Source organism: Canis lupus, chromosome 22 (genome assembly GCF_011100685.1).
Source record: "Canis lupus familiaris isolate Mischka breed German Shepherd chromosome 22, alternate assembly UU_Cfam_GSD_1.0, whole genome shotgun sequence".
NCBI classification, from domain to species: domain Eukaryota; kingdom Metazoa; phylum Chordata; class Mammalia; order Carnivora; family Canidae; genus Canis; species Canis lupus.
The window spans coordinates 52,511,295-52,530,390 of record NC_049243.1 but is presented as its reverse complement, the minus strand read 5'-3'; the positions used below and the strand labels follow the sequence as shown (position 1 = coordinate 52,530,390).

Sequence of the window (19,096 nt, the reverse complement as noted above, 5' to 3'; positions counted from 1 at the left end):
ATTAATAGAAACACTTCCTTTTTGTTAATGCTGTCAGAAAGCATCAGATGTTGTAGGATAATAGAAACATGAGCAAAGACTGACTACAAGGAAATATTCAATGACATGTAAATGCTAGTAAGATGTAACATGTCGGAAAAATAAATGTCCAGTTTTGCATCCATATTTTTAAAAACCACACAATACAAAAAGTGTGCAAATACTTTTAATTGTATTATTTCCTCACAACAAATTCATCACAAAATGTTAGTTGTACCTGATGATGGGGAACACATGGACTTAAATTAGCTTTTTCTCTTTTTTCCTCTTATACCTCTCAGTTTCCCCTTTCTCTTCCCAAACACAGATCTGGCAGTCACCAGCACTGGCACTGGCCCCCCACCATCATCGTCACTGGAGCTGCTGGTGGTTGCACCTTGGTCCCTGGCAGGAGCAGGCGTCACTGCACTCTGCAAACCTGGGTGGCTGGCAGGTGACTCCAGGGCTGCTCCCCTGCAGTGCATGTTCACTGAAGACCCACACTCCGTGTCCTCGCCTGAAGAGGTCCCAGATGATGGCGAGAGGCAGGCCCCCACAAAAAACCCACCACATCTTCTCTCTTGCTTGGAATCTGAAAGCCTCTTTTTTTTCGGGCTTGATGACTCTTTCCATTTATTTACGATGCTTCTCTTCTGGGTTTTTCCTTTTGCCTTATCAGGGAACTCAAAATCATTCTCCATGGCAACAGACACTGCTTCTATTTCGCTGGCTGCTGCTTCTCGCTCTTTTCTCAGCATACATGTCACAGCTCTGTTAAGTCTCTGGCTCCTAATACCCTTAGCATCTTGTCTCTCCTGTTGAGCTAATCTAAAGAAAGAATCAATTCGGAGCTGCGTCTAAAAATGAAATGAAATAATAATAAAAAAAAAAAAATCAGGCGAGTCAGTCAACTTTCTGAAGCAAACCAAAGAGCTTCACCCTGGTCACTAGCTTTGGAGGACTCTTTCAGAGAATGTGAATTCCTTACCTCTCAAAAGCCAAATCTCTCCCACAGGATTTACGGCAGCAAAATTTTATTTTCTAGATCACACTTGAAGCAATATTGCATTACCTCTATCTGAGCCCTCTGTCCACAGCTAACTAAGTAGCCCCTTCCCAGGTACTCAAAGACAGTCGTGTGTTTTTCAGTAGCCAAAGATGCCATCTTCTTTTGGAATAGCACAGCCTCAGGAGTCTGTTTCTAAATTCCACTCTTCCCTTCTCTTAAAAACATCGTCATCATGCAGTATGTTGAGGAGGCAACCACATAGTAGTACATACTGGGGACCATGGGAAATGGTCATGCCCTTTGTTTAGGAATCCAATTTTAGGAAGACATTATTAAAATAATAGTTACATGTGGGAGAAGTTTTATGCCTAATGTTGATCACAGCATTATTTATGAAAACCTGATAATCAAGGGTCCACTAAGTGAACTGAACCAATAAGTGAAATTTCTTTGAGGCAATGTCATCTGGTCATTTGAAATGACAAAAACCATGCAATATACAGAAAAAAAGTCTTTGGTTAATAAGTATGGGGGGGGTTAGAAATATCAAATTGTATTTATGTATGATAACAAATATATGTGAGAAGCGAGGGGTGGGGAATAAAAGAAAATAAACCTAAATGTTAATATTTGTGTGAGAAAAAATAAATAATGGATCATTTCAATTCACTTTTTTTCATTTTCTAATTTTGGGGAAATAAATTTATATTAACTTCTTTTTTTATATATATATTAACTTCTATAATGTAAAGGAAGAAACATATTCCAACAAAATTTATCTGAAATTAAGGAGTAGTTAGTCACAAAGCCAATAAGCTTTCCTTGCCTTTGGCATAAATGTCTGCATTATAGAAAGTCATCAATTAAGCAACAAGAGACTTTCTTCAGAAGGCCGTCTTTTTTCAGAAAGGCTGTCCAGGGCAGCCTGGGTGGTCAGAGATTTAGCGCTGCCTTCAGTCTAGGGCATGATCCTGGAGACCCAGGATCGAGTCCCACATCAGGCTCCCTGCATGAAGCCTGCTTCTCCCTCTACCTATGTCTCTGCCTCTCTCTCTCTCTCTTTGTGTGTGTGTGTGTCTCTCATGAGTAAATAAATAAAATCTTAAAAAAAAAAAAAAAAGAAAAGGCCGTCCAGCTCAGTTTTTTCAAAATTAAACAAACCTAATGACAATAGGTTTAAATATAGGTATCCTATAGAATATGGTCTCATTTCTACTAAGTGGTTAACCTGTACATATATTTTGGAGGCTGTTCCTGGGGCAGGAACAGTTTTTCTGCATGGGTAGAAACATACAGATAAAGCAAGACATGATTACCTACCCACCCACAGAACTGAGGGCCATACAAAGGCCTCATCTCTCCCCCAAAAATCTCTCCTGCCAATGTGCCACAATGATGATGATTCATGTATAGAACAAGAACATTCGTACTTGGATAGAATTTAATGATCAGGATTGCTTTGGACTAAATACTTCCTAGACTTTTTCTGAAATGCAAATAGCTCTGAAAAAGTAAAATAGTCAACTGTAAACACCTCAGTGAGCAATCCATTATTAGTCTGGTTTTTTCAAAGTCAAAACGAACACTCACAGACCCCAAAGTCCAGCCGTAAGAGTGAAATTGAGAAATGAAGATAAGGTGCAGTTTCCCCTTTTTCTGTTTTCCTCCATTCCCTTATCTAAAGTGTAAAAATTTTTAAATGTATGTTATGAGCCCTAAAATAAAAGAGTAACCAACCGGTCTTTAAGAGCTGACACTGACAGCTTTTCTACATTCACTCCTTACCCTGAACTTGGGGAAAGAGCTGCCATGATTACCTGCTGGGCGTTCAGTTGCTTCAATACTGGAAACAGAGACTCATCTGTCTTCGTCCTGTTCCAGCCAAAATAACGCTGACAAAATATGCAGGCAGTTAAGGCTTCTTCATGTTTTTAAAGATATTTAAACAAGTGATAAATAAAACGTTGCAAAGAACTCACCCATAATTTCATTCCCTGTATCTCTAAAGATTTTCATATTTATAAAGAATAAAGTAGTAAGAGAACAGAATGACAAAACAATTACTGCAACATAATCACATGGCCCTGTCTCCTGTTCAGTGTCCTCTAAGATAAAACATATCCAACTCTCATTTTAGGATATAGAGGCTCATTACTAGGAAAAAAGGTTAACCTAAAACAAAAACAGGTTTACAGATATCATACATATTTCTTTGATAGTTAGGCTAATACTACAGCAAACATTTAATTATCTATCCAAATAGTTATCTAAATATGCAGAAAGGAACATATAAATAAGAATAAAGAACAAAACTAATACTCTTTTCTATTCTTTCAGGATGAATAATTATATGGTTGTATCTATGAATGCTCATCACTACCTATTTCAAATAAAATCCTCTTTAGGGATCCCTGGGTGGCGCAGCGGTTTGGCACCTGCCTTTGGTCCAGGGCGCAATCCTGGAGACCCGGGATCGAATCCCACGTTGGGCTCCCGGTGCATGGAGCCTGTTTCTCCCTCTGCCTGTGTCTCTGCCTCTCTCTCTCTCTGTGTGTGACTATCATAAATAAAAATAAAAATTTAAAAAAAAAAAAAGATCCTCTTTAAAGGAATTATTTATAATAGCTAAAACAGGGATCCCTGGGTGGCGCAGTGGTTTAGCGCCTGCCTTTGGACCAGGGTGTGATCCTGGAGACCCAGGATCGAATCCCACGTCAGGCTCCTGGCATGGAGCCTGCTTCTCCCTCTGCCTATGTCTCTGCCTCTCTCTCTCTCTCTCTCTGTGTGACTATCATAAAAAAAAAAAAAAAAATAGCTAAAACATGGAAGCAACCCAAGTATCCATCAACAGATGAACAGATAAGCAAAATATAGCATATCCACACAATGGAATATTATTCAGCCTTAAAGAGGAAGGACATTCTGACCTATACTTTGGCAGGGACGAGCCTTGAGGACTTAGTGCTCAGTGAAATAAGCCAGATACAAAAGGACCAATACTGAATGATTCCACTCATAGGAGGCACTCACTAGTCAAAACCATGGAGACAGGAGGTAGACTTGTGGTTGCTAGGGGCCAAGGGGAGGGAAAGGGATGGGAGGGGGAGTTGTTAATGGATCTCAAGCTTCAACTCTTTTCAGATGAAAAGAACGGGGATGGATTTGGTGACTAGTGATTGTTGCACAACAATGTGAATGTATTTAATGCCACCGAATGGTATGCTTAAAATGTTAAGATGACAAATTCTGTTACTTTACCACCCCCAAAAAACAACCTATGGGGAAAGAAAAAGGAACATCTTAGATAAACAGAGTATGAAGAAAAAGCTGATCCAAGTTGATGTTCCCTACGACTCAAAAGAAAACACATATTTGGCTCAGTACTCCTTTATGTTTTAAGGAGTAAAAGGATACTCTCTAATTTTGTCCAGATCTGGTTTCCCCCACAGAAACGATCCCCTGGAATCATCCACCACAGGTTTGAGGTAAGCATCCGCAACAGCTGGATTGGGAAAGCCAGGTGTGAGCTGCAGCTTGCGTAATTTTTTTTTCACTTTGGTATCATAAGGGTTAGGTCTTATCTTCTTATTTTTTTGAGCTTCATGCCACCACTCTCTATAAGGGAAAGGAGAGAAGGCTTCATGATGTATAGTGGATGCACCACAGATAAAGGTAAATGTAAACTCAAGTGCCAGAACAAATCCTATGACCCACAGAGTAACCAGAGCAAACACAGACTACAAGCTCACTCTGCCCCTGGCACTGTGTCAGCTGTTGTACATGCCCGATCATCACCTGAGCACAGTCCCACCACCATCCTTACCTCACAAAGGACGAAACTGACCACAAGCAGAAGTCACTACCTGCTCAAGATTCCACGGCTGGGACTAATGCAGTCAGACCCTGAGAATCACCCTCCAGATCTCACAACTTCTCCGGGGCTCTTCCTCAGCAGGAAAATGAAGTAATATATCTGTATCATTTACCTCAAATCAACTACAATAGACCCAAGAATATTTAACAGTATGTAAAAATACCAAGAACGTGTTACATCTTAAAAAGGCAGAACACGACTCTACATCAGGTATAACCTCAATTTTGGAGAAAATGCATATATGTGAAGAAAAAAAATTAAACAAGGCAATTTAAAATAATAAAAGCAATGATCGCTATTATTTCACTGTATCAGGCAATGTTTTAAGCAAGGATACAGCTGTTCGTTTTCTTCTTTGTATTTTATTCCTTTTTCAGTTTTCCCATTGTGAGCATAAATTACTCTGGCAAGTTAAAGACAGCTAGCCACACATTCTTTGATTCTCCTCCCAATCCAGAAGTGGCATCCATGTCCCCTTCCCTTGAGCCAGATGAGCTCTATGACCGAGGAAGTGACACTGTGCCAGGTCTTCCGAGACTGTCGTCCATATCCTGACCCTTGGAATATCTACCTCAGAAGCAGCTGACATGGTCTGAGGAAGCTCCAGCTGGTGAAGAGGTCCAGATGGAGGGGGTCTGAGGCCCCGGCCCACTGTTTTGGCTGAGTTCCTGGCTGACAGTCAGCATCATTGGCCAGAAACATGGCTCTATCACCAGTGGATCCTCTAGCCCCACTGAGCCAACCCCCAACACACACAGAATCTGGCAAGACCTGCCCCTGCAGCCTCACCAAACTGCAGGTTCATGGCAAAATCAATGACCATTGCTGTTTGAAGCCACTGAGGTTTAAAGTATTTTATAATGCCACAGAGATAACCAGAAAAATGTACACAATTAGGAAGAATAAATGGCATAAAGTTAAAAACAAAGAAAACCCTCACCAATCTACGCATTCAATGAAACGTTACAAAAAACAAAACCCTCTATCTCATGTTCCACTGCTTCACATACTTACTGGTATTAGAAAACGGACTCAGAGCTGTTCTCAGCCAGTCTCACTTCAACGCAGGAGTGCCACCTAGCAGTACAAAAGTCTAACTGCAGTCTTCACTGCAGGATCAAAAGGCAAAAAGTAAGATCTATCCTCTTCACCTTTACAATACTGTTTCCAAAAGTGCGCTAAGAGAATACCTATAGTTCTTGCCTACTCTCTTTAGAATTTTCATCTTTGAGATAAGTTAGTAATCACGATTGTTCGCTACGTGGGTCAGCACAACATGTGGAGCACTCATGACATGGAAGAAATCCCCTCCTTAAAGCAGGAGTGCCCAGCACTACCATCAAGATGAAAGATAGCCTCTGTGAATCAGCAGAGCTGTGGGGGGACACAAAACAGGGGGTGGAAAAAATAAAAAATAAAAAATAAAAAATAAAAAATAAAAATAAATAAATAAATAAAATAAATAAAGGGGGTGGGAGTGACTGTGATAAGAGAGAAGGATTTGTGCCCTGGCCAGCAATCTCTGGGCATTTGTACCTAGTGCTTTCAGATCCCATTTTCCCCCCGGACAACCCAAAATGTTCCGTGAAAGCGCCCCTAATTTAAATGTTGGTAGCTAATTCAGAATGAAGGCTCCATAGAAGAGCACAGCATGTGGACCTTAACCAAACACAGCTGGGCTGAATACAGTGGGCAGGCCCCGAATAGCTCCACCAGAAGGGGTGACAAGCTGGGGTCTGCTCAGCAGAAGGAAAAGCAGAAAAGAAAGCAAGGCGACATTCTCAATCTTTCTGCTCTTCCACCTCTTCCTGCTCTCTAACTCTGCATCTACCTTAAATGTTCCTGAGCCAGGTCCAGCTCAACTGCTCCTCTCTGCCACTGACCAGCCAGACAACCAGAGCAGAAATGGCTAAAGCGGACTCTAAAAACGTAAACCACTCAACTAACAACAAATGAGCAAAAACTGTTGAAAGAAAAGAAATATGGCATAAGCAGGCATTTACTATACCAGAAGTTCAAATTTTCAACAAATAAAAAAATTTAGGACATCAGATTGAAAAGCTAAACATCATTTTTACTTATCCTGAAATAATCCATTAAGAACCGAAAGATATGTCTATGAAGACACTCAAATCATGTTTGTTTAGACTTTAAAAAGATAGGAACAATAGGCATATGATTAATCAATCATGATCTATCAAAAGACTACAATGGAGTCATTAAAAACTTTATTCATCTATACATTGTTGATAGTATGCCTGTTCTATCACCAAATGAGTTACAGGTAACATAAAAGTATATGGTATCATCCCATTCCTATAAAAAGAAACAATACACACTTGTAGGAGTACACATGTATACATAGGTTTGTATATATATAATGTGTGAGTATACATGCATAGAAAAGTCTAAAATTATATAAACCAAAGTGTTAACTGTAACCATCTTTTAAATTCATATTTCATAATTTTTCTATTATTTGTATAATAGAGTTATTTGTAGTTTTTCAAGTTATTTCTGTACCATGACCTACGACCTATCTCATAATTTACTTCCAGTATATTTTCTCCTTAATAAAATGAAAATCATGACAAGACAGAGAGAGAAAGCATACATTGGTACATGTGCTATGGCTGGAGGACAGCAAACATTAAAACCACTTCTGCATTTAAGTTTTAATTCCAATCGCTGATTCTTTAGAACACCTGAGAATTTTTCAGACAGAGAAGATACAATTGGAAGAACTCCAAAGAATCATTAAATCAGCTATCACCAAATAGTACCTTATGACAAGCAGGTGGTTAGAAAATGCCATTACAACTTCTAGAATAGACTAAAACCCACGGAACTGTGAAATTTAAGGTATATGGCTTACTTTCCAATGTTGGAAATGCCATCAAGGACCAACCTTAAGAAAGAACTCTTTCACAGACATCCTCCTAAACACCACCATCCCAGAACCTCCATAATTTTAAAGTGTAGCCCAAGGGTGGCACAACAGTAGGTTCTGGGTAGAATGCAGCACCACCACTGAACACAGTGGGGTACACAGAGCAAGCAACAGGACAACAGGGCTCGGGGTAAAGTTCTTAGTACTACTGTATTTCCATGCCCCCTCTGGCCCCCTCTTTCAGGACACTTGACACATGGAGGTACAGGGATGTGTTTGCTTCTGTCTCCCCAACAGTGTGGAGCTCCTTGAGAGCGCAGCCTATAGCTTAGTCAACTTTCCTACCCGAGCCTAGCGAGTGTCTGACACATAGCAGCTACTCAATAAGTATGTGAATGAATGAAATAGGGATTTCTACTTGCCTGTGAAATCCCTCAGGCCTGGCTATGTAACCTTAAACCAAGATAAGCCTTGTGTCTCTTTAAAAATCATCTCTGCTTTCACTTAAGTCTAGAAAAGGGAAAACAAATTTGGTAACCCAATCAGTTCCAGTGATTTGTGGCAGTTCATGATGTAAATAATAGTTCTATTTGTTAAATTGGATATTTTTTTAGAGATTTATTTATTTGAGAGAAAGCGAGAGAGAGTGCAAGAGAATGCACGTGTGTGTGCAGGGAGGGGAGAAGCAAAGGGAGAAAAGAATCTCAAGCAAACTCCATGCCAAGCACAGAACACGGAGCCCAATGTGGGCTTGATCCCACAATCTGGAAACCATGACTAAGCTAAAACCAAGAGTCGGACACTTAACCAACTGCGCCATTCAGGTGCTCTAAATTGGATATTTACATAAACATTTGAATTAAAGAAATTAAGAACTTACGAGAATTTTAGGAGAGGTTCCAGGCCATGTCCAGGGAATTCATTCAGAATTTCCATGGCTGTAACACAACCAACAGTTGGTATTCCTTCTGTATAATCACTTCCAAGCAAATAGGCCAAATTTATTAATTTGTTCCGGTCTAATCCTATAAAAGTAAAAATCATTTAATATCTTTATAATTTTTATTACAACACACCAAACAAGATTCTGCCTCTGGGCCTCTGCAGTCTCTAGGCCCTTTTTCCAACATGCTCATCCCTAAGGTATGTACAACACTACCTCTTTTTAGGCCCTAGCCCAAAAAGTTACCTATTAATAAAGCCTTTCCTGACCACAACTCTATATACAATAGCACATGCACTTCCTGTGACTGTAGGTCACCCTATTGTCTTCTACAGCTTTATTTTTCTACATGGTAATTATGTCAAATTATGACTTATGTTTATTTTCTGTTTCTCCTCCTAGCCTTGTATTCTCCACTGTTTCCCCCACTGCCATGAACAAGAGCTGGCATACAGGAATTACTTGATATATATTTGTTAGATGAATGGGAAAGTGAAGAATCACTGCCAGAAGCACCAGCACGGGGTCATGAAGTTAATGACTCCAGCAGGAGTGACTCCACCTGCCTCCCCTCTCTACCACGTCTGGTTTACTTCAGAGATCTCTGGGAACCAGTCAAAATCTAAACCGGTCAGGTAGTTGAAACTGCAGAAAATGCCTAAACATGACTAGGGTTTTAATTTATTTTTTTTTAAGATTTATTTATTTATTTATTCATGATAGACATATATATACAGAGAGAGAGAGGCAGAGACACAGGAGGAGGGAGAAGAAGGCTCCATGCTGGGAGCCCAACGTGGGACTCGATCCCGGGACTCGAGGATCGTGCCCTGGGCCAAAGGCAGATGCTAAACCGCTGAGCCACCCAGGGATCCCCGGGTTTTAATTTCTTAATTCTAATTTAAAAATCCTATTCCTCTATAGAAGCAAATGATCACTTATATGGAAACTTGTGTAGACCTACCTTTTCTAATTAATAACATCAAATTAGTTCCTTGGAAAGGAAAAAATTCATAATACAATTTCTAAAGATAAATCTCAAAAAATAATCATACTCTGAAGTCTTACCAAGTTGGTTGTGAAAGTCCACGTACTGGTAATATTCTACAAACTTGTTTTTATTAAAAAAGTTTTTATAGACATGCCGTGCTCCAAACAGCCAAATATCACTATCATCAGTGATTGTCCCAGAAGTTTGATCAGTCAGGTCCAGGATGGCACACTGAGCCTCTGCTTCCATGGGAGCCTCGATGTAGGGAATGCCAAAGAGGCGAAGAAGTTCCTAGAGAGTCAGAGACATGCCATGACCCCTGTGAAATGCAGGACCTGGCCTTGACCAGAGATGGGAGCAGTGCATACACATTTTATTTAAGGCATTCCCTCGGGGAATTCAATTAAGTGACAAGAGCAGTAGGTATTGCTAAAGGAGACCCAATAGGTATTGCTAAAGGTATTGTACACCCACCTGGCTTTCTAGGAACATCTGCCCCGTCACAGTAGCAGCCGTTCTTTCTTGCTGCTGCTGTTGCGCTTTCAATGAATGCTGCTGTGCTAACAGGTCGTTCTCCAGAGTCTCCAGTTCCTCCTACAAAATAATTTCATCTGTAGATAATTATATTAATGATCCAATTAAGCTCATTTGTTACAAAAAGCCTGCATTTCATCTGACTAAATTACCAAGCAAGCTTTCCCACTTGGATTTCTGAGGAAGTCTGTGATATCTTTAGAGTTTCCTCACTAACTCACACAGATGTGGAGACCATCTCCAGACAGCAACCTACTCGAAAGAGGAGCCATCAGCAAGAACACAATGCATGCAAACAGAAATTGCATGAAGAGAAACTGGAGGGGGCGCCAGGCTGGCTTATTCAGTACAGCACACAACTCTTGATCTCAGGGCTGTGGCTTTAAGCCCCACATTGGATGTAGAGATTACTGAAAAATAAATCTTCAAAAAAAAAAAAGGAAGAAAACTATGGTATACATATATACAATGAAAATACTATTCAGCCATTAAAAAAAATGAAATCTAGCCTTTTGTGACAACATGGATGGACCTCAAGGGCATTGTGCTAATAAAAAAAAAGTCAGAGAAAGACAAATACCATATGATCACTCCTATAGGTAGAATCTAAAAAAAACCTTTTAATTAAAAATTTTTAAGAAGTTTGTCGATACAAAGCATAAACTGGTGGTTGCTGGAGAGGGGGAGATGATGGATAAATTGTTAAGTTTTGGGTTTAAACAAATTGAATTTAAAAAACACAGAGTGAGGGGCATCTGGGTGGCTCAGTCAGTTAAAAGTCTGCCTTCAGCTCAGGTCGTGATCCTGGGGTCCTGGAATCAAGCCTCATCTGGGGCTCCCTGCTCAGCCAGGGGCCTGCTTCTCCCTCTCCCTCTGCCCCTCCCCTTGCTCAATCTCAATCTCTCTCTCTCTCTCTCTCTCTCTCAAATAAATAAAATCTTAAACAAAAAAGAAAAAAAGAAAAACAGAGTGAGATACCACTTCCCACCCACTAGGGCGACTGTAATCAAAAGGACAGATGTTAGTAAGTAGAATGTGGAAAAAATGGAACCCTCATACACGGTTAGTGGAAATGGTGCAGACTTTGGAAAACAGTTTGACAGGTCCTCAAAAAGGTTAACATAGCTACCCTGTGACCCAGCAGTTCTATTCCTAAGTGTACACCAAAGAGAAATAAAAACCTAGGTCCCCACAAAAACTTGTACATGAACGTTAAAAGCAGCATTATTCATAATAGCCAAAAAGTATCAACAGCCCAAATGTCCATCAAATGATGAATAAAATGTGGTACACATCCGTACAATGGAATACCATTTGGCAATAAAAAGAAATAATTACTCACACATGCTATAACATGGATAGGCCTCGAAAACATTCTGCTAAGTGAAAGGAGCCAGAAACAAAAGGCCACAAGCTATAGGATCCCATTTATATGTCAAGAAAGGACAAGTCCATAAAGTAGATGAGCAGTCCCAGATGGAGAAGGGACAGGAAGGGACTGCTAATGGGTACAGGGCTTCTTTTTGGGGTGGTGAAAATGTTCTAAAATTGTGATGATTGTATAATTCTGTGAATTATACTAAAAGCTACAAACTATGAGAAATAAAATGTCAATTATTATAACCTCAAAAATATGAAATACTTGGAGATAAATCTGAAAAAAGGATATGCAAGATCTGTACACTGAAAACTGCAAAACATTGCTGAAAAAAATTTAAAAGACCTGAATAAATCAAGATATATCCTATGTTCACAGATCAGAAAATAGTGTTGCTAAGATGTTAATTCTCTCCATATTGATCAGTATATTCAATGCAATTTCATTCAAACCGTAGGCATTTTTCACACATATTGAGAAGCTAATTCTAAAATTCATTTGGAAATGCACAAACAACTTAGAAAAAAACAAAGTTGGAAGACTCAGATTCGCATTGCCTCATTTCAGAGTTACTGTAAAACGACAATTTGTGATGTGTTTTGAGTTAATTTTGTTATATCATACGAGACACCAAAGTTGGTTTTTTTCTAGCACTCTCCTTTCTCCATCCAACTGCCTCTGTAGCATTGCTGAAAATTTGTTCTCCATATAAGCGTGGATCCAGTTCTGTACTTTCTAATATGGTGTATTGATCTATTTGTCTCTTTGCCAAGAGCAAACTGTTCATTACCATTGTTTGGTTCTGTTGTAGAACTCTATTTTGTTCTACTGATCTATGTATCTATCCCTTGGCCAATATCATACTCTCCTGATTACTGTGGCTTTATGGTAAATCTTGATATCAGGTAGTGTGTAAGTCCTCCAAATTTTTTTTTTTCAAAATTGTTTTGATTATTCTAGTTTCTTTGCTTTTCCATGTAAACTTTAGAATCAGCTTGTTAACATCTAACATCCATCACTGGGTTTTTACTAGAATTCCATTAATCTATGGATCAGCTTGAGAAGAAATATCTTAATAATACTGGGTCTTCCCATCCAAAACCACATCTATTTAGGTTTTCCCTGATTTCTATTATCAGTGTAGTTTTGAAATACAGATCTCTCACATATGTTGAAAGCTTTATATGTATTTTATGTTTTTAGGTATTACAAGCTGATTCTAAAATGTGGTCCTTGCTGTGGACTGAATTGTGTTCCCTCAAAATTCATATGTTAAAGCCCTAAGCCCAAATATGATTGCATCTGGAGATAGTTCATTAGGAGATAATTAAGGTTCAAAGAAGTCATAAGAGTGGGGCCCTAATCTGATAGGACTGTAGCCTTATAAAAGAAAGATATCTCCTTCCCTCCCTTCCTACCCTCTCCCCTTCCCCCAACCCCCTCCCCCTACCACATGAGGATGTGGCAAGAAGGCATCCATCTGCAAGCCAGAGAGCTCTCACTAGGAACCAAATTAGCCTGTGCCTTGATCTTAGATTTCCCAATCCCTAGAACTATGAAAAAATAGTTACTTAAGAAGAAAAAAGCATGCAAATAGCTAATAAACGTTGATCCAGTAACTTCTTAAAGTTCAAAAGCAATTTAACTTGGCTCTTTCTTAGCAGTAAGTGAAAACTCAATGTCATATTATTACCAAATTAATATCTTGCCATTCATTGAGTGAATTGTCTGCATCTTTTCCAGCTTCTTCATGTGGCTCACTATCCAAAGCCTCACTTCCAGAGTTCTGTTTTAGGAGGCCCTCAGAGTCGTCCATGGCGTCTTCCTTCTCAGCTCCTATCAGTTCTTCACTTTGTCCAGAAGGAGATTTGGAAGCTTCGTGTAACTCTGCTGGAACTTCATAATTACTAGTTATACTCTGTACTTCGATGAAACTTCCTATACCAAAACAAAAAGGTCCCTTTATTTACAGGTAAAACTTAAAATTATCCTGAGATCATCAAAAGCATGCCCAATGTATAGTGAAAAATGTTTTACCCTGAAAAGACTTGGATTTACTAGAAAACATGTAAGGGTAGCATATTACTATTAAATAAATTTAATAACAAATGCCTGTAACTTCAAAATAAGCCTTTTCCATTAGATAAACACACTGCTTTTAAAATGAGGAAAAGATTTGCATATAAGCTTTATACAAATATGCTAAGTTAACTAATATTGTTTCAGAGTTCAAAAAGGAGAGGTATCAGAGGATGTAAACAATCATGTAGGTTGTTAAATATGTTGTCATGCTATTTCACTATGAACACAGCAAAGAATAAAGCTGCGACTTAGTGGAAAGAATCCCAAATAAGTACTCAGGAGAAACAGCCCTTCTCTTCCACCTTCCTTCCCTCTTCTCTTCTCTTGTGTCTTCTCCTTAAGGAAAAATGATTCCCTTCTTTTTCTTCAGGTGGAGGAGGCTGGATTTCAGGATGCAAACAGGACAGAGTGGACTGGAGATCCCAGAATGGGGGCTGGGGCCAAGGAGACATCAATGGGACCAGGAGTTGGATACAAATCAAGAGGGAATAAGTAATAAGTCAATATATTAAGGATAACAGAGTAAGGTTTCTCACTGTTAGAAAGAGAAACTGTAACAAAACTGGAGGCTAAAATGAAATCAGATGTTGGACTGGACTGCAGGTATCACTATGAACTTATAAATTTTTATATATGAAAATATGTATTTATTTGTAGAGAAATACAGATGGGTGTGTGTGCATGTTTGCATATGTATACCTAAATATACTTCCCTGCTCTGCCCTGAAAGGGCCTGAAGCAATGACACCCCAGTAACAGTGAATACACTCAGGATCCAGATCTTGGTTTCTAAACATCATGCTCTATTATAGGGAACTATGGTTCTCTGGTGAATTGGCTGAATCTAGGGACAGGGCAGGGCGAGTATAGGATAAATCTGTAATATCTTGATCAGAAAGTTAAAAAAAAACCCTCAAAATATGCGGGGGAATTGTCCAAACTCACAGAAGCCAGCCTGAAGGGGGCCCCTACTGGCCAAAGCCAGGACAATTCCAACAATAAAGTATGATAGCATCATAAATCACTGAATAAAGTAGGAATTCTTGAGTCCACACTGATATAAAAACACAGTAAGTGAGGAAGAGGGGAAGATCTTCCTTATAAAAGGATGTAAAATGAAAAATACGTACAGAACGATGGAACTAGGAAACTGCCATTTGGCAACTATCGTAGTAATCATTTATTTAGGCAAAAGTTATCAATAAATGCTAAAATAAGTGGGCAAAGCCTTTTTCAGGAACAGCGTATTTACATAGCCTCAAAAATTCCTTTCCATTAGAGGCACCTGAGTGGCTCAGTAGTTGAGCATCTGCCTTCAGCTCAGGTCATGATCCCAGGGTCCTGGGATCAAATCCCACACTGGGCTCCCTGCGAGGAGCCTGCTTCTCCCTCTGCCTATGTCTCTGCCTCTGTCTCTGTATCACTCATGAAAAATAAATAAAACCTTTTTTAAAAATTCCTTTCCATAAAATACTAATTACAAAGAGGAAACAGTAACTTTAGAATGGGGAAGCTCAGCAGATACCAGGAAAAAAGTTAGCTTGTGTGTGTACAGTCAATTCTTGTAATTCACAGCAGTATGTTCTATATAGTCACTGTGAATAATGAATCCAGAATATGTCACTGTTCACAGAGTAAATATATTTATAATCACAAATCCTAAATCTTGGTAAACTCTATAATTTCTTTATCTTACAAAAGAGAAAATGAGGTTTTGGAGTGTAGAAACTTGCCTGAGGCTGACCCACTAACAGGTGCCAGAACTGGGATTCAAACCCCATCCAACTAGCTCACGCCAGAGCTCCTCGGTCTGCACTGCACTGCTCTCTCCCATGTTTACCTTCTGGTCACCTCTGTGAGACAGCTGAAACACTGACACCTTGTGCAACTGCAGCTGAGAGTGGTATGGCAATTCAAATTTCTAGACACTTTACTCAGGTCCATGAATGACCACAAAGATACTACTGCTGTGTATTGATTCTGGGGTTACAAATCAATGTTAATAAGTAGGCAATTTTGCAAATAAGAAATCTGTGAATGAGGATCGACCATATAGAAGTCTGTACAGATATAAATATATAGTAAGCATGTATATGTGTATAAATATATATAAAAAGACAGGGATAGAATAAAGCAAACATGGTAAAGTGCTAGTCATTCAGGTACTGGATGAAGGAACCAGAAAGTTTTGTAACATTCTTTTAAATGTATGAAGTTTAATTATTTCAGGGGCACCCGGGTGACTCGGTTAAGTATCTGTCTTTGGCTCAGGTCATGATCCTGGGGTCATGAGACTTAGCCCCACATCAGGGTTTTTCCCTCTCCCTTTGCTCCTCCCCCTGCTTATACTCTTTCTCATACAAATAAATAAAATCTTTAAAAGAAAATTTTGTCATTATTTCAAAACATAAAGTTAAAAGACTCACTTTTACCTTTTCCAACTAGGCTACTCCCTCCTTTAAAAAAAAAAAAAAAAAGAATCAGCTGTGTGTCCTTGGGAAAGCCGTTTCACCTTTCTGAGCTCCTAGTTCATTATCTGAACAAAGTGGTAACTAGTGGTAACAGACTAAACCACAGAATCTCTCTGTGGCTCCTGTAGAAGTGAAACCTACAGTTCAGTATCTCTGAAGCGCAAATGCACTTACCATCAGATTCACTTTCTTCAGAGTCCATTTCCATTGGCTCCATGGACTTAGGAACTGAAATTAAGTCCTGGTCTGCAGATTCCACTGTCTCATGTTCTTGGATGGTTTTCAGGCAATTCTCAGGCTCTTTACCATTAAAGGATACTGCATCTTCTAAGTTACTCATCGCCTCCAAAGGGACACTTTGTGTATTACTCGTTTCTTGCAAATGGAGAGTGCCAATTATTTCAGAATCACAATTTTTTTCACATTCTGTTTCATCATCACTTGAAAGAACAGAGGAATCATATTTGCTGCCCGATGGACAAAGCTCTTGTAGCTCAGGCTCTTTGGTGTATGTTTCATTCCTTGACACAGAACTTGAACTCATCCCAGGAGTTGGTTTCAGTTCTCTCCCACTCTGGAGTCCAGGCGCATCACTGGGCATCACCATTGTGCTTTCTGAAGGAACTGGGTCTTCTCTACCCTTAACAGTAAACTCATCGCTTTTCTGAAAGGCCTCACTCACCAAATGCATAAGTGACATTTCTTCTTTTAGAACACTTCCTGGACAGAAGACAGGATGTGACAAATGAGCTGGGTCTGCCAGCCTCTTGCCAGTGTCAGAGCTGGTTTCATGTGCAGAATTCATAAGGGGTAGATGGGGTCCTGTTGGCAAGAGCATTCCCTCTCCATCTCCCTCTTTAAGATCTTCAACAGTTTCTTCACAGCAACTGTTCTCAAGCAACTTTTTCACTCCTGACCCTCCTGTCTGCACATCATTTCCGGCATGTGCTTCCATGTCTTCATCATCGTCAAGAACTTTCTGAATAGCTAATACAGTAAGTGGTGACACAGGTGCATTCTTCGCATCAGATCGCTTTTGCTTCTCACTCTCCCACTCCTCTTCTGAGTTGCTTCCCAGCATGGCAGCCTGCATTGCCAGGGAAGTTCTTGGAGAAGGAGGGGTAGCAGCAGGTTCTTTCTCTGGCTTCAGTTCCTCACATGGAGATGACTTCACGTCAAAAGACCTGCTGTGCATTTCACTGGAAGAAGGCAGAGGCTTTGAATCCTCTGCAACTTTCTTAGATTGAATACCTTAAAAAAAATTAAAACTTTTCATTATGTAGTTTTACAGTGAGATAATATACTCCTAGTAAGATCAATAAAAGAATACTGGTTCCCATAAATGAAGTAATAAATTTTCATTTAAATAGCACTAAAAGAGGGACGCCTGGGTGGCTCAGTAGTTGAGCATCTGTCTTCAGCTCAGGGCATGATCCCAGGGTTCTAGGATCGAGTTCTGCATTGGACACCCTGCGGGGAACCTGCTTCTCCCTCTGCCTATGTCTCTGCCTCTCTGCATGAATAAATTAAAAATAAATAAATAGCAATAAGAGATAGGGTAATTGGGTGACAGGCATTAAGGAGGGCACGTGATGTGATGACCACTGGGTATTATACTATATGGTGGCAAACTGAATTTAAATTAAATTAAATTAAATTAAATTAAATTAAATTAAAAAACAGCACTAATAGTTAATTTGCTTTTTAATTTTAAAGTGGTTTGTACAGGGCCACTGAGTAATGTACAGAATTGTTGAATCATGATATTGTACACCTGAAACTAATATACACTATATGTGAATTATAGTGGGAGTAAATAAATAAATAAATTTTAAATACATAATAAAAAGAGTAGGTTAGTACAATAGTAGGTAATCCATTAAGGGCTACATATATTTATTATTACACAAGTATGGTGGTAGTTCCTAGAATTCAGAGACACAACATATTTTTGGTTTTTAACCATCAGGTAAATGATGCTACCCAATACCTCTTATCAAGATGTAATGCGACGTGTCTTCAGAGACCACTCTCCTTGACTCCACCTCCTTCAAAAAGCCCCCTTCATCTTCATATTGCCTTTGGATTTGTCCTGACTGTTGCTGATTCATTTCCTTTTGGACATTTTCTATGTGTTCATTTAGATAGTTTTTTTTAAGCAAGCCTTTGAGCTGATACTGTGAAAAGTCATTAGACTCCTAAAATAAAAATAAATAAAATTATTTTTTTGTATTAAAAACAGATATTATTCCATTTCCTTTCTTTTCCCCACCAGGAAACAAAGAGTAATTGATTTTTTCCACTGATGACATTTTCATATTTTTTTAAAAGATTTTATTTACTTATTTATTCATGAGAGACACAGAGAAAGAGAGAGAGAGGCAGAGACATAGGCAGAGGGAGAAGCAGGCTCCATGCAGGGAGCCCAATGTGGGACTCGATCCCAGGACTTCAGGATCACGCTGTGAGCCGAAGGCAGACGCTTAACCACTGAGCCACCCAGGCGTCTCATACATTTTCATATTTTAAAAGTAAAATCTGAATACTAGGAAAAAATTATAACTACCTTATTAAAAAATAATCTTTAAAACAAAAAGATTCAGGCAAAAGAAAAGAAATCATGGATACTGTTTATGATTTAATCATTTACTCAAAAAGTATTTATTGAGCACATAATGCATGCCAAGCACCATGACATTTTGATTACGGCTTAATAAATAGACAACCTTCTGGAATGCAGCTAAATATGCAAGTAAACTGGGGCCCCTGGGTGGCTCAGTCAGTTGAGCATCTAACTTTTGGTTTTGGCTCAGGTCATGATCTCATGAGATATGACATTTAGACAGGCTCTGTGCTTAGGGTTGGGGGCGGGGGGGGGAGTCTGTTTGAGGATTATCTCCCTCTGC

At 39.3% G+C, this 19,096-nt stretch overlaps 1 protein-coding gene across 15 annotated transcripts in view; it reads right to left on the bottom strand.

Moving 5' to 3' along the window:
* Positions 1 to 187: 187 nt before the first annotated feature.
* The window catches only part of ERCC5 (ERCC excision repair 5, endonuclease), a 33,847-nt gene continuing 14,938 nt past the window's right edge, over positions 188 to 19,096 (bottom strand). For 5 of the 15 annotated variants that reach the window (XM_038570006.1, XM_038570001.1, XM_038570003.1 and 2 more), the window contains 9 exons: positions 18,181 to 18,388; positions 16,365 to 17,441; positions 13,331 to 13,575; positions 10,200 to 10,319; positions 9,803 to 10,016; positions 8,672 to 8,816; positions 4,442 to 4,642; positions 2,845 to 2,929; positions 188 to 875 (listed from right to left, as the gene is read on the bottom strand). In XM_038570006.1, the coding sequence (XP_038425934.1) occupies positions 285 to 875; positions 2,845 to 2,929; positions 4,442 to 4,642; positions 8,672 to 8,816; positions 9,803 to 10,016; positions 10,200 to 10,319; positions 13,331 to 13,575; positions 16,365 to 17,441; positions 18,181 to 18,388 (2,886 nt within the window). In that variant the 3' untranslated portion in view covers positions 188 to 284. Of the gene's footprint in view, positions 876 to 2,844; positions 2,949 to 4,441; positions 5,024 to 5,915; positions 5,979 to 8,671; positions 8,817 to 9,802; positions 10,017 to 10,199; positions 10,320 to 13,330; positions 13,576 to 16,364; positions 17,442 to 18,180; positions 18,389 to 19,096 lie in introns of those variants that run through there. The other 10 variants (XM_038570007.1, XR_005376546.1, XR_005376547.1 and 7 more) reach the window with 10 other exon arrangements.